Source organism: Lonchura striata, chromosome 13, assembly GCF_050655825.1.
Source record: "Lonchura striata isolate lonStrDom1 chromosome 13, ASM5065582v1, whole genome shotgun sequence".
Classification (NCBI taxonomy): Eukaryota; Metazoa; Chordata; class Aves; order Passeriformes; family Estrildidae; genus Lonchura; species Lonchura striata.
Genome location: NC_140715.1, coordinates 16860443 through 16875241, shown reverse-complemented (window position 1 = coordinate 16875241; position 14799 = coordinate 16860443). Strand labels below are relative to the sequence as shown.

Below are 14799 nucleotides of genomic sequence, written 5' to 3'. Positions count from 1 at the left end.
AAGTACCTTGTCAGGTCATGTAATAACATAGTGCTGGCTGTTCAACAGAATGGAAGAGAAGATGTGCTCTTCTGTGAAAACAAGTGAATTCTGCCCTGTCAGTGAACAATTGTTTCAAACAGTGGGGCTGGAATTCAGGTGGGAGCAGTTGGGGTGTACACAACAGCAGTGTCTGACTCCATGAGGGGCTCAGAGTGGCTGTGCTGGATCAGCCCAGGAGCCTGGGATCCAGTTCTTCCCAGCAGTGGCTGCAGATGAGTTCTTGGAAGGACACCCACCCATTGTGTGACAAGCAGGATGCTTCCTAGGACTCATCCAATCCTGCATCCAACTTCTTCTGTCAGGCTGCATTAGCTGGATGTGGCTAATAAGTATTTCAGTAACCCTCAAGAAGCCCTTCCATCAGGTTGTGGTTTCTGCCTTGTACACTTGTGTCATTTGAAAAATCCTAAGGGAAGGTGTTTTCCCAGCTCAGCCTCGTCTCTATAATGAAAAATCAATTTTGATTGCTTGAATCCATATAATTTCATTCAGTGCCTCTCAGTTCATATACTGGGGAGGGGAGACCTGGATACCAAGTTGTTTTCTTGAAAATTGAGAGTAGCCTAAATCTGTTCTTCCCAGACTGGTAAGCTCTTGTTATTTGCTGTTTAAAACTGTTTTGTACCTTTCATTGTTCTTGTTCCTCTCAAAATCTTTTCCATTCATTTTTAACTGCTATGATTTTTGAGAAACCATGAAGAGTTCAGCTCTTTGGGATAATTTATAAGCTTGTGCTTGACACATAAACATAGTAAAGCTCCCCAGGCATCTCTTGAGCTCATAAGCTCCTCTGGGACCCTTGCATAGTAGATCAGTTTTAAGAAGAGTCCTAACATTGCTCTGATAAGAAAGCAGAAAACCCGGGATTCTTGATTATTGGTAGTTTATTTTGAACCAAAACTTAGAGTTCCTTAAATACCCTACTTAAATAACTGCTTTATATGCTGTTTCTCACTATCTTGATCAGCAGGAACATATAAAAGCTTTTTCAGCCCCCCTTGGCTTGGTAAACAGGCAGAATTTTAAGGCTTACCAGAAGTACTGTAAATAGTATATGTAAACATACCAACATTTTCTGCAGTGAATTGCTTTCAAATGATATTTCAGGTTTAAATAGTCACTAAAAGAGACAAAGTAAATGTCTCTTGGATGAGCTTTGTTTATCTTTGAAGCATGTGCTTCCTCAAAACTCTTTTGTCAGAGCACTGGGCTGCTTCACTCATCACTCAGTTAATTAGCAGGACATGGTTTTGACCATGACAATTTTTCTCTCAAGACTACTGTCCTGTGGAACAAATGAAGATTATTTTTTTTTAATGAATCTGTCACTGTATTACCTTGGATTATGCATATGAGTATTTCCAGATGTGTAACCCCTGGCTGACAGCTGGTTCTTTATCTTTACCTGGCATTTGCAGTGCTGTGTTTCTGAACCCAAAGCACATTCTGGGGCTTGGGCTGCTTGAAATAACACAGTGCCAGGGTCAGTAGAAGAGCAGCCTGAAAGTGGGTGATGCAGCTGTCAAATGAAATCTGGGGTCTTGATCTCTGTGACTTTGCTCTAGCAAAAGAGAGAAAGAAACCAGCTGAAGGAGAGCCTTCTCTGCTGTCTTTTCCTGCTGCTTCAGGCTCAGCCATTCCAAAAACAGGTGTTGCCCACCTGACCCTGATAGGGAAAAAAGCCCCAGTCTCCCAACAGGATTTATTAGTTTGATGTTGGTGTGCATTATTATGGATAGGAGGAGAACATGCCTTAGTGAATTCATCTGCTCTAACTGGGTCTCTGTGGTGCTGGCTGAAATTCCAGCAAGGATTTCAGTGCGTGGAGGCTCTGGCTGTGGCTCCGAGCGGCAGCAGGACACTGCCACCGCGTGGCCCTGTGCGAGGGCACTGAAAGGGATGTCACAGCACAGCCCGGCCTCCAAGGTGGAGCTGCACTGAACTTATATCTTGGAAAGAAGTCATAAAATCCATCTCATCTTTTTATTTTATTGGAAGACTTAATGGCAGTGTAGAACTTTCAACATTTTCATTAAACCATCCAATTTTGCTTTAAAACCAACCTGCACAGTTAACAGGACAAGGGGAGAGCTCGTCACATTGCTTTTAACTGATCAACCTTTTCTTTTTGTTTTCCTCTCTCTCCTGGCAGTATTGCCGAATGCTGTAGCACTCCATACTCACTGCTGGGATTGGTCTTCACAGTTTCTTTTGTTGCTTTGGGAGTTCTGACTCTCTGCAAGTTTTACTTGCAGGGTTATCGAGCGTTCATGAACGATCCTGCTATGAACAGGTAAGTGCCTCGTTGTGCCTAGGGTCTGAAAAGAAACAGATAGAAAGGGGATTTATATAAAAATACAGGGGTGGCATTGCAGTTTGACTTCTGGACAGGTTTTTTGTATGCCAGTTTGTGTGTGCATTGAAAAGATTTGAGGTGAAAATACTTGTCACAGACTTCTTGGGAGATGGTTCATTTCTGCACAAATTCAGGGCTGTTACTTGGGATTTACAATCGCTTTTATTTTCATGAGTCACTGAAAAATTTTCACATGCTTGCACAATATAAACACTTTGTATTTTCATTTCCTCATGTCCCCTCTAATCATGTATGAAACATTACTAATCTGTGAGACTTAAAACACAGCATTGTATGGATTGCTTGTAAATTGTTATGGGAAATAGACAAAATGCCTTTTCTCAGGCTTGTCTCAACTTGTCTAATATGAAATTGGGATGCTGACACTGCCTTTCCTGTTACTCTAGCCCATAATTCTCTGTAGAGACTTGAGACCATTTGCAAAAGAATGTTTTACATTTTGGATTCCAAGATGCAGAAGCAGAAAGAGGCTGCATAAGAGTAATCTGTATAAAAACATATTTTGGTGAAGCATGTACTTTATTGCATCAAATAGTTGTGGTGATCCTCAGAGGGATTAAAGTCACCCCGAGGTTCCAAGACAGAAAGGAGTGGATAGCTCCTTTTTGGTTAAGGTACAGGGGGACTAAACTGAAAAATGGCAAAATTGGTAATTTGTCTAAACTGGGTCCTTAAAATGCTTTGTGCTGGGTGGTGTCTGAGCTGGATGTAGCACAAATGCTGCTTGTCAGGAGCAAAATCTGCTGTTTATAAGCCCAGCACTTCAGCATTTCTGAAAACATCCCTCCCTGGTTAAAGCCTTCCAAGGGACACCAGTGAAACCAGTGACATATGAAAGGTTGTGACAGAAGCAGACAGTTTATTTCTTGGTGTTTCTAGATGTACTTTTGAACCAACATTGACACAGAGATGTGATTGTTTTTTTTGACTGTGTTGATCTGCAGGGGGATGACTGAAGGAGTCACACTCCTGATCCTGGCTGTGCAGACAGGTTTGATTGAGCTCCAAGTTGTGCATCGGGCGTTCCTGCTCAGTATTATTCTTTTCATTGTGGTGGCATCCATCCTTCAGTCCATGCTGGAAATTGCTGATCCCATTGTCTTGGCACTGGGAGCCTCAAGGGACAAGTAAGAGACTGGTTTCCTAAACTGAGAGTTACTCAATGTTCTTTTAGGAGGTGATAAACTAGTAATTGATGGCTTTTAGTACTTGTAAAGTTGCCTTGTTTTTTTGGTTTTGGTTTTTTTTTTCTTTCTTTTTTTTTTTTTTTCCTGTATGCAGATTTCTTTTCTAGTCCAAGTTCTCTAGTTTTGTGGTTCCAGTTAAGCAAATCCAGGACTGTGCTCTCCCCACCCACACTCTATTGTGTGGATTTGCAGAATGGTTTTTCTTAACCTCCTCTGCAGTTGGGTGAGTTTCCCTCTGAAGCAGTGATCTCACACAGCTATTGAGGGTGGGAAGTTTCTAGGAGTGACCTTGTGTTACATATTGTAAAATCTATTTTTTTTGTGATTCCCCAAATAATATGGTTTCCTGGCACAAAATAAGAGGTGTAAGGTTTGCCTTAGTGTCCCACATGTTTGGATTGTGTGGGATTGTTCAGTTTCACTTGTGTTTTGAAGAGATGTGTTGATGCTCTGTGGTGTTCTCATATGAATCTGTTCTTATCTTTGTTAGTTGCATTTGTCTTTTTCCTTTTTGTAACCTGTGAGTGAAGAAATGAACAGAGGAGGTTTGATTGTGTGTAGAGTTTGTTAAGCTTGGAGATGTTCTGCCTGCAGCAAGTTAACTTCCAGGATAGGAGCAAGGGAAGGGAGTAGAACCAGGATAGGAGCATCTGCCCAGCTAAAACAAGCAGAATGTGTGGATAGTGAGTTTTAACTCTTCTGCCAAATCTCCCAGGGAGTTCTAAATCAGCAAGAAACAGGATAAATTCCACTTCAGCTCTCCCTTCCTCCCTCACCCACAGACACAGAACTGCAGACCTCAAAGTCACTCTGATGTTTCTTCAGACTGTATTGAATTAATCAGTTTGTGCTGCTGTCCTGTGCCCCCAAATGGTTTGACTTTCTCTGTACCTCATCTCCAGAGCTAAGTGAGGTTAAAATACAACCTGAGGAACAAGTAGAGGTAGTATAGTAAATTACTGGAGATATTCTGAAAGCCTTCACAAATGGGTGGCTGTAAAAAGATTGATGGTGTGTTTAGGTTGGGGAGGAGATTAGGAAGAAGTAAATGATAGGAGCAGAGTAAGGACTGGCAGAGATAAATGTTCAAGTCCTGCTACATTTCTTCTTTAGTGATGTCTGAATTGGGGAGGAGGCAGGAGGGTTAAATCTGGTGATGAAAGGAAGTAGCTTTGGCCCACACATATTAGCAAAAATATGAAGAAGAGTTGCAAGAATTATTTAATTTGGAGACCTCTTGTTTGTTTAGACAAGTGTCCAAACAGTTACAGGTTTAATAATTTATTTTAATGGACTTGCATCTGTAACATTCAGTATCTCAAGTACTTATTTTACCTCTATTTTTTGTCTTTCTATTGAAAACAGCAAAGGTCAGATGAGAGAGAACTTTCCACAGTTGTAGGCATGTGTGCAAGCTGGGAATGAGACTGTGCCCAAGTAAAATAGAAACTCCTTTCAACAAGCTAAAGCCTTGAGCAATTATCTAACGTGCCTACATCCAGCAGTCATTCTATTCTTATTCTGACACTCAAATCTGACTTGAAAAATAAAAACCTATTGTGTTGTTTTGCAGGAGTCTGTGGAAGCACTTCCGGGCAGTCAGCCTCTGTCTGTTCTTACTCGTGTTCCCTGCGTACATGGCCTACATGATTTGTCAGTTTTTCCACATGGATTTCTGGCTGTTGATCATTATCTCCAGCAGTATTCTAACCTCTCTTCAGGTAAGAAATCAGCCACGTGAAGCCCCTGCATTAACTGTGATCCTGTTACTCGAAGGGGGAAAATACATGATGAGAAAAGAACAGGGATTAGAGAAGGGCAGAATTACAAGGGGTGATAAAAAATCTCTTTCTGTGTCCTGTACCTCAGGCTGAGGAGCTCCTGGGTGGGCTGAGAACAGAGGTGAATGGAAGTCTACTTCAAATTGTAAGGCTTTTGAGTGTGTGTAACTATCATAGTAAAAAGGTTTTTCCCAGAGTACTCATTTATGTCTCATTACTTAGCTATAACTCTTTGAAAGCAATTTGATGTTTGAAACATAGTAGTGTAAATAGAGGACATGTTTTATACTAGTAAGTATTTGTTATTACTTGGGTTTTTATTTTTAAATTTTTTTAATTCCCCCTAAAAATGCTCAGTGCTCTTGTTTAATCAACTCAGCTGTGTTCTGGATTCAGGAAGGTAAAGAAGAGGAAGTACTTGGGAGCAAGCTTTGCAAGAAAGAGCAACTTTTATTTGTCTTGAAGTTCAACAATTCCAATACTTTGGGGCTTGCCCTTTGTCCAGCTCGGGAGCGTTGTGTGGCCAGAGCTCTATGACTCAAGCTCCAGTTCAGAAAGCTGAGCTCATGCTCTTGAACTGTGTTACAGGTGCTTGGGACCCTCTTTGTTTATGTTCTGTTCATGGTGGAGGAGTTCAGGAAAGAGCCAGTGGAGAACATGGACGATGTGATCTACTACGTGAACGGCACCTACCGGCTGCTGGAGTTCCTGGTGGCTCTGTGCGTGGTGGCCTATGGAGTCTCAGAAACCATCTTTGGAGAATGGACTGTCATGGGCTCCGTCATCATCTTCATCCACTCCTACTACAACGTGTGGCTGCGGGCCCAGCTGGGCTGGAAGAGTTTCCTCCTTCGCAGAGATGCTGTGAATAAGATAAAATCTCTGCCCGTGGCCACCAAGGAGCAGCTGGAGCAGCACAATGACATCTGTGCCATCTGCTACCAGGTAGGAATGGAAGTGTCAAAGGGTTGGCTCAAGTTGAAAAGCCCCCAGATGAACTTCAGTCTTCAGCTAATAAATTAAGTGACTTGTGTAATGAATAATACTGCACTCAGTAAGTTACTGGAATCACCCAGTCTTCTGCTTTGTGCAAATTGATTTGGAGTGCTGTCACCAATATAATTCTTAGGAATGAAGAGCTTGGATGTGCTTAAACTGCCTTTTTTTTTTTTATTCCAGTTACACAGCAGACTCTGTCCTTAAGCTGCTTTGACACCTCTCATGTTTGGATTGAGCTGGTCTCAGTAGTAGCAGCAAATGTTCCCTTTCTTCATTACTGGAGGATTTTGTTAGTGAAAGACAACATGTTCTTGGTAGTTGATCTTTTACTATTCTGTAGAAATAGCTCTGTCTCTACAGACATTGCTGCTTCATGTGCAGTGCCAGTTTTGTAGCAGAAACCTAATTACCAAAAGGTTAAGGGTCTTGCTAACATAAGCCAGCAGATGTAAGGACCTTAGACATTAATGCTGAAAGTAATATCTTTATCACACTTCAGCTCCAAAGTCTCTTACTCTTGAATAGAAACTGTAGTTACATGTGACAGTGAAAGAATCACTCCAACATTAGTAGTGTGCAGTTAAGAGTGGGATTGGATTGGCTCCAAACTTGATAGAAATTCTTTGAAGAGTAAAACTGCCAGATTGAATGACAGTGTTCAAAACACTAGACTAGTATTATGTAGGTCTCAGCTGGCAGAGTTCATGGTATCACTTCATTTCTGGTGTTGTTACATGTTGTATCTGTCATTGTGCTGTCTTTAGTTGCACAATTGTTTCTTGATCCAACCAGTCCTGTGATTCTCATCCTGAAAAGGATATTATTATTATATATTATTATATGTTTAACAATATCTTACAAACAAAGGTTTTTTGTCTCATTTTTAATGCTGTAATAAAGAAAGCAAGACCTGGCCTGTGTTTGAACTATGTGTGTATCAGAAAATCATTAAGGTTGGAAAATACCCCAAGATCGAGTCCAGCCTGTGGCTGACCCCCATGGCACTGAGTGCCATGTCCAGGCCTTCCTTGGGCACCTCCAGGGACAGTGATTCCATCACCTTCTCTCCAATGCCTGACAGCCTTTTCTGTGATTAAATTCTTACTGAAGCCCAGAACAAACCTCTCCTGCCGCAGTTTGAGGCCATTTCCTCTTGTCCTGTTGCTTAGTCATTGAGGGAAGAAATCAGCCCCACCTGGCTGTGCCCTCCTGTCAGGGAATTGTGCATTAGCCAGAACGTCACCCCTGAGCCTCCTTTTTTCAGGCTGAGCCTTCCCAGCTCCCTCAGCTGCTCCTCATATGAAACACTGTGGGTGTGAAGGAAGGAGCGTTCTCTTGTCTGTGGGCTGCTTCTGTCTCTTTCATGCTGGTGAACCCATTAGATGCATGAGTTGAGAGGAGAGGAATGGGATTACAAATAATAATGTATTTCTTTTTTCTTTTTTTTTTTTTTTTGTTGTCTTTCAGGATATGAAAACTGCTGTAATCACTCCATGTAGCCATTTTTTTCATGCGGGTTGTCTTAAGAAATGGCTGTACGTACAAGAAACCTGCCCTCTGTGCCACTGCCAACTGAAGAGCCCTTCACACCTCCCGGGACTGGGTCCAGAGCCAGTGCAGCAGCCAAATCCTAGTGCAGAGCAAAACCCCAGGCCTGGAGATGCAGCTGAGCCTGGTGCTGAATGTGACCAGAGGCCAAGCGTGAAGGACAGCCCGAGCAGGGGCCACGATGGACACGACAGCCCCGAGGCCTCTGCCCAGCCGGGGGGCTCTCAGAGCGTGGACAGTGACACGAGCCCCTGTGAGGCCAGCCAGGGAGCAGCCTGTGCTGCAGAACTCATTGCAGCCCCAGAGGGGTGCTCTGCTCGAGATCTGAGGGTTTGTGTCCAGCTCTGAGGCTACAGAGGATGACATGGGAGCAAACACATTTCAGAGATCCACGTTTGACTCAGAAGAAAACCAATCCTTCCACAGCTGTGAAAGAAGTGTAGCTGTTAATGCTGGTCAAAATGTAATCTCCCATGCTGATTTTTATGGGCTGCTTGATAGTGGTAACTCCAGTGAGATGTAGTAGAAATGACTCCAGAAGCTCTCTGAACTGTGGGCATAGGAAGGATGTCTGGGAATAAATAGCAGTGCTAGAGTGTTTTCAAGATGTAGGTGAGGGGTGAGAGGAGGAGGGGTCTGTGAGATGTTGTGGCCAGAGGGACAGGAGGCTGCTTTGGTTTTGGTCAGGGAGAGGAGCTGCACAGAGCCAGGTCCCAGGTCCTGAGGGGCGTTCCAGGCCACGAGTTGCCGGTCTCTGGCAGATGGGCAGCTCTGGTTGCTGACGTTTTTTTATGGCACGTAAGCAAAAATCAAAGATGTAACAGCAGTGATTGTACCAGGAGGTGGAAGCACTCTTAATGCGTCGTGTGTATGCTTTGGATGTTCTTGGGGCAGTTGCATTTGAATTTATGTAATCTATAGTGACTCTTGACTTTTATGATGGAGTCGTCAATATTTTGATGTATATGAAACTTTTGCTCATAATGGGCACAGTGTGGGCTGCATGAAGTAAACTAAAGCTCTCATGAACACTTTGCCTCTTTAGGAGGAAAGTGGGATGAGTTTTAGGGCACGGATAGAGGCCTTGCAGGACTGTGCTGTGTAATGTTAACCCTTGCAGCTGAATTAAAACAGTATTAAACTCTGGCGATATTTGCACTTTGGGAATGAGTACATTATTGTGTATGATCAGACTCCGCAAATGCCACTTTTAAAAGCTGTTAATAGGTTTGCACCTTTTTTTCTTTGACAAGGACATGTCCATACTTAAATTTTTACATTCATCATGGCTTCAAGTAGAACAAGGGACTGGGGTGGGGAAATAGGCGGGAGTAGGGGGAAGGCAATTTTTTTATGTGAATTTTGATATGAAGAGAAATTAGTCACTTATTTATACGATAGGCTTGACTCAAGTGTTTTTCAAAGTCGGTATTCCTAATGTGAAATGTGATACTATTTTATTTTTAGTAGTAAATTTGGATGTAGACTGACAGACATAGCTGAATGTCTTAATAAATTACATTTGAAGATTTTTACACCTGGTTATGTGATTCTTGCACTGAAATTCAACAAGTACATGTTGAGAGGATCAAGTAATAGCCCTCTGTTCCCTTGATGAGTGAAACTCCCTATGTCTGTGTTCTCCCCCATTTCCATTTCAGTGCCCTGTGTCCTGGTGGTACCTCCTGCCCTCCCCTCTTCTTGTCACCAGATCTTGGCCAATGTAGAACTCTAAGGCACATTTGCTCCTGGAGGCTGTGCCTGCTGCTACTGAGCTCCAAACAAACCCCAAATCTATTTCTTCCCCCTGACAGGATGGGAATATGACTTACACCGTCTTCTGATTTTGTATCTCAATTTTATTTTCTTGTATATTAATCAGAAATTTTGATTTATCATGTGCTTTCTCTGATCATTCCAAAACTTTTATTAGCAGCTTGGTGTGTTTGGGGAGGTGGGGGGGAAATTTGAGAATATTTTCTTGAACTATTCTCTCCTGCCACGCCATGGTCTGGGTCCTGCTCTTGCATGCATGCATTTCTGTGGAATTGAATCTTTCTCAAAAGGATGTTTTGTCCATGCCCAGGCTTTCCCTCTACATAATTTAGGCCATTTCTATTCTTGCCACACTTTAAAAGTCTTTGGAGTCAGGAAATGGGGATTTTCTGGGCATGGCTGTTGCAGGATGCTCCTTAGTATGGTGGGAAAGAGGCTTTCCCTTAATTCACAGAATGTGTTTGAAGGATACTCTCCTGAACTCTGCTTGCTGTCCCTGGATGTGGAATAATAATCCCATAAACCTGTGAAACGAGTAATGGGAAATGTGGGATGGGATCATCTCACTTCCATGGTAGGGAGCAAGTGTAACCCAAGTGGGAAGAGCCAGGCTTGGTCAGCCTTGGGAAGGGAGGCTGGAGGGCTCTGTGGGCCACACAGGTACCTCAGGTGACCCCAGGGAAGGGAGGGAGAGGAACTCACCTGTGGGACCCCTGGGGGCAGGAAGGAACCCCGGGGCCATTCCTGTCCCACACTGTCACATCATGTTCATAAATGCAGGAAGTGGTGTCGAAAATGTAACAAACCCCTAAGGTTTGCTTTCACTGCTGATGCCAAGGAGCCTTTTCTTAGCCTGACTGATCTCTTGGCCATAGACCCTTTAATTCATAACCTGAATTATTCATAGCTAATTGGTAATGGCAGAGCTGTAGGAAAGGCCTGTGGATTTCCAGCAATGTGGGTGAGTGCACCTGGAGGCTCCTTGGGAACCAAGAGGCCAGCAGCAGGTTCAACAAACTGCCTGCCAGGATTACAGGATGGAAACGTGGATGTGGTGCTGGAAGGGAGCCTGGCAGACCAGGAAGGTTTGTGATCTGTCAGGAAAATGATGCTGCAGGATTCCCAGAGTGACCTGACTCTTCTGTGCTGGAGAAGATGCTGTGAGACGTGGAGGCTCGGGGAGTCCTGCACCCTGCAAAGAGGGACATGAAAACAGCTCTGATGCCCTTCCTACTGAAAAAATGGTACCTTAAAGAGGGGAAGGAGAGGAAGGAGAACAGAGAGAGGCTTACAGAGTTCATAGGAATGGGGCTTGAAGGATGCAAGTTACCTCCACAAGGTGCCAACCCTTTTATAAAGAGAGTTGTAAGAGCAAAGTGAGGTGGAGCATGTCCAGTGCTGCAGGGTGATGAGGCACAGCAAACTGGTTGGTGAAAGCTGGACTGGAAAACGTAAAGGAAGTGGTGAGTGTGTTCATTATTTTTTTTTTTCTTCATTTTTTGTTTTTGGCAACTCAGAAATGCTGGCAGGATACCATTTTCTGAAAACTAGGGACAGCTAGCTTTAGGAGAAACTTAAAAATATGCCTGCAAAGAATGGGGGTGGGTGGGAAATAAATCCTGATAAGCCAAGCAGGCCATATCTTGCGGGTCAGGAAGTTCAGGGATGAAGTGAGAACTGCCAAAACTGAGGCCAGCTTAGATCTTGCAGAAGAAATAAACTTGAACAGGAGGGAAAGAGGGAAGGCTGCTCTGGAGGAGCAGGGAGGTTAGGAATGAAATGAACCGTCTGTCTCAGTGTTCTGTAGAGCATCTGGGTGAGCACTCCTGACCTCTGTGCTCTGTCTGGTGCAGAACTCCCTCTTGGACACTGCTTTGAGTCGATTTTCTATTTCTCTGCAGCTGTGCATGAGTAAATGGGAAAAAAATGCTTTTGGAGTGTTTATGATCAGGGTGTAACTGTAGGCTGAGGCTTGAAATGGTTTTCATGTGGACTCATGATGGTGGTGTGATTGATGAACATTTGGACTCAAAAAGATGCTTCCAGCTAGGTGATATAATGGGAACAGTTGGGAATTTTATGGCTGGTTGGTTTTTTGTTGGAAATAGGAGCGCTGATCACATGGTGGTGTGGTGTGTGTCTGGTCAGTCCTATCAGCTGTCCCAGCTCTGGGCTCAGGGAAATAAATGGATTTACACAAGGTGGGATGACTCCACGAGGAGAGAAACAAGTCTGTGGTGAGGGGTTTGATTTGAAAGCCTCTCTTTGAGCTGCATTGCTCTCAGCTCCTTTGGGTTTTGGCAGTTTTGCAGCAGAGGAATCTATTTCCTTCCTTGTTCCTAGTGAAACACTTCATTTATGCCAAGGCTGAGAGTTCTTGAAATGCACAAGGTTTTCCACCATGGGAAAATCTCTTCTTTTGGAGTCTCCTTTTTACTGATTAAATTAAATTTCTAAGTTGCCTTAATCATTTTCTAATATAGACAAAAATAATTTGGCTTAAACTGTCTGAATGTTTAAGAACAGACTTGTGTATTTTTCTTAACTGGCAGGGACAGGCAAGGAGTTTGAATTCACTTGGTTCAAAATTCAGATTTTCTCTGGCAAATAAAACACAAATACAAGAATAGTGGTAGCAGTGTGTAAGCCCCACCTGTCCCACACACACTTTTGGGTAGAATTGGCCATTTGAAGCATTCAGAATGAAAGGAACCACTTGGGGGTGGATCTGATGTTTCTGGATTTTGATGGGTCAGGGCAGGAGGCCCCCCTGGTTGGGAGCCAGCAGGGTGGTGCAGAGTGCAGGGCTGGAAGGTCTCAAAAAGGAACAATCCACGGCTCTCTGCAGGTCTGTGCTGCTCCCAGGAGGGCTGTGCAGGTGCCCAGGGATTGGTGCTGGCTTTTTTCCTCCTGCATGTTAAATTTGTATGAAGAGACCTTTAATTTTTTAGCTTTTCAGTCTCTGCAGTGCCTGGAGCTGTTGTGTGTGGATTGCTCATTCTAAGCCTCGCCCGTGATGTCGCCCCACAAAAACATTTGTGGGAAAGATTGACAAATGCATTTCCCCACTAATCTCTTTGGCTTTGCTGGCATGAAGCTGTCAGTAAATGTAACCTCAAACCCCATTTTTCTCAGTGTTGCAATGCTGAGTGCGGCAGTATTGCTGGTCCCCATTTTTGTGACATTAAAGATCACAACCCCACACTCCAAAGATACCATTTTTCTTTTTGGCCATGCTTATTTCTCTTAATTATGACTATTTTACTCCCTGGATCCTGTTAGACACCCAGGTGTGGTGGCTTCTCTCCTTGGTGCAGCTCTGCTGTGCCTGGGAATGCTGAGAGTCTGTGTGGAGAGCCTGGCCAGGGAAATTCCATCTTTTTTGTAAGGGAAGTTATGATCCAGCTGATAAACCACACAGGAAATGCATTCTGTGGCTCTAAGGTATTGGTCATTCTCTCAAAACCAAACATTTCTAGAGAAAAAGCTTCCCTGCTAGACTTGGTGGGCTCTCTACAACGTCCCCACAAGCCCATGGGTTGTTTTCCAGAGGGTTTTTCCTTCTCCTTTTCCCTGGCAGAGAAGAGCAGGATGAAGATGACAGAGTCAGGAGGAAAAGGGAGGTTGGGAAGGGGAGAAGCAGGGGCTGGGTGCTGGCAGCTCATTAAACAACACTCAGAGATCATCTGACACACACACACAAACCTAAGGGAGACCATCCTGGTTAAAGATAGAAGACACCCTAGAAAAATAATTTAAATACATGACCAACCCAAATTTAAAAAAAAAAAAAAAAATTTCTTTGTGTTACAAGTAATTAGACACAAATTTCTCCAGTAGTTGCCATTTCCTGGAGGCTTACAATCCACATCCTTAAATAAATCTGGTAGCTGAAACACTCTCTAATAGCACAGCCAAAGACCAGACGAGCTGCAGGATTTTTCAGCAACAGATGTGAAAAGCCCAGGTCTGCAATGTGGATAAATTACTTCATTCCTAGGAATTTTAAAATGTAAAAACTGACTTAATTGAATTAAAATAATAAATTGAATAAGTATCTGGTATTTATAAATAAAATGATATGCTGTTTATTAATTGACGATAGTCTAAGTTTTCTTTAAATTGATTGTTCACTTCTAGCTTGGGGGAAAAATGCCAGCTGGAATGCAGAGAGATTAAGTTTTATTTATTTTCCTTGCTAAGAGCCACATTGTGCAATTTAAAAGGAAATGTCCTTGAAAGATGGGTTCCTTTGTAAACTGTTTCAGCCCTTGTTTGTTTTCAGATGGAAATTAATTCCTCAAAGGCCCTCCGTGTTAGAAAGTATGTGTTGATAAGTAAAGAAAAATGAAAAATTGTAGCCTGCTAAAATACATCTTGTTTTCGAGATAAAAATCTTTGCATGGATGTGGCTGAGTTTGGGGTACAGCTGATCTGGTCAAAGGCTGGCAATGATCTCCACTGGCACAGGTGGAAGGAAACAATCTGTGGGGGAGAGCCTCAGGCACGGCAGTGGAGTATTGCTAGATTTCTTCATTATGCTTTGATGTGCTAAAATATGGATTTTAAGCGAGCATGTCATGTCCTTGTTGAGCTTGCTGGGTGCAGCTGGGGGCTCTGGGCTGGGCCTTCCCTGTGCCCAGCTGTCACACAGGGCAGGGAGGGTGCAACGATGCCGTCAGAAACATTTTCACCAAAAAATGGGCCTGTTCTCCACAGAAAACACCAGCCCAATCCTCCTGGGGTTTGTCAGCTGGCTCTGGCTGTGCACTGCTGGGTCTGGAGTTGTTCCCTCTGCTTTTGGACACAAGTGTGCTCCACATCCAGCTGCGTTTTTGGGGATCGGGCTGTGCTGGCTGAGGTAGGTTCTGACTCCCCTGATGTTCTCTCTCACTCTGTGAGATCAAACTTTTCTCTGGGCATCACTTGTGAGGCCCCAGCTCTGCAACACCGGCCCGACAGATGTTTGCAGCAACATCTGGATGGAGTCACGCCCCGTGCAGCGGGACTCTCGCTTCCCTGGGAGCCCGGGGTCGCTCCCTAGAAGGCTGGAGCCTGTCTCCGGTGCAGGGGTGAGCAGGAGGAGGCC

At 43.7% G+C, this 14799-nt stretch overlaps 1 protein-coding gene across 2 annotated transcripts in view; it reads left to right on the top strand.

Annotated features, from left to right (window-relative positions):
• RNF145 (ring finger protein 145) overlaps nucleotides 1–9469 on the top strand; it is a 47421-nt gene extending 37952 nt beyond the window's left edge. For both annotated transcript variants that reach the window (XM_021530719.4, XM_021530720.4), the window contains exons 7-11: nucleotides 2195–2335; nucleotides 3364–3546; nucleotides 5180–5327; nucleotides 5976–6332; nucleotides 7854–9469. In XM_021530719.4, the coding sequence (XP_021386394.1) occupies nucleotides 2195–2335; nucleotides 3364–3546; nucleotides 5180–5327; nucleotides 5976–6332; nucleotides 7854–8282 (1258 nt within the window). In that variant the 3' untranslated portion in view covers nucleotides 8283–9469. The remainder of the gene's footprint in view (nucleotides 1–2194; nucleotides 2336–3363; nucleotides 3547–5179; nucleotides 5328–5975; nucleotides 6333–7853) is intronic.
• Nucleotides 9470–14799: the final 5330 nt, after the last annotated feature.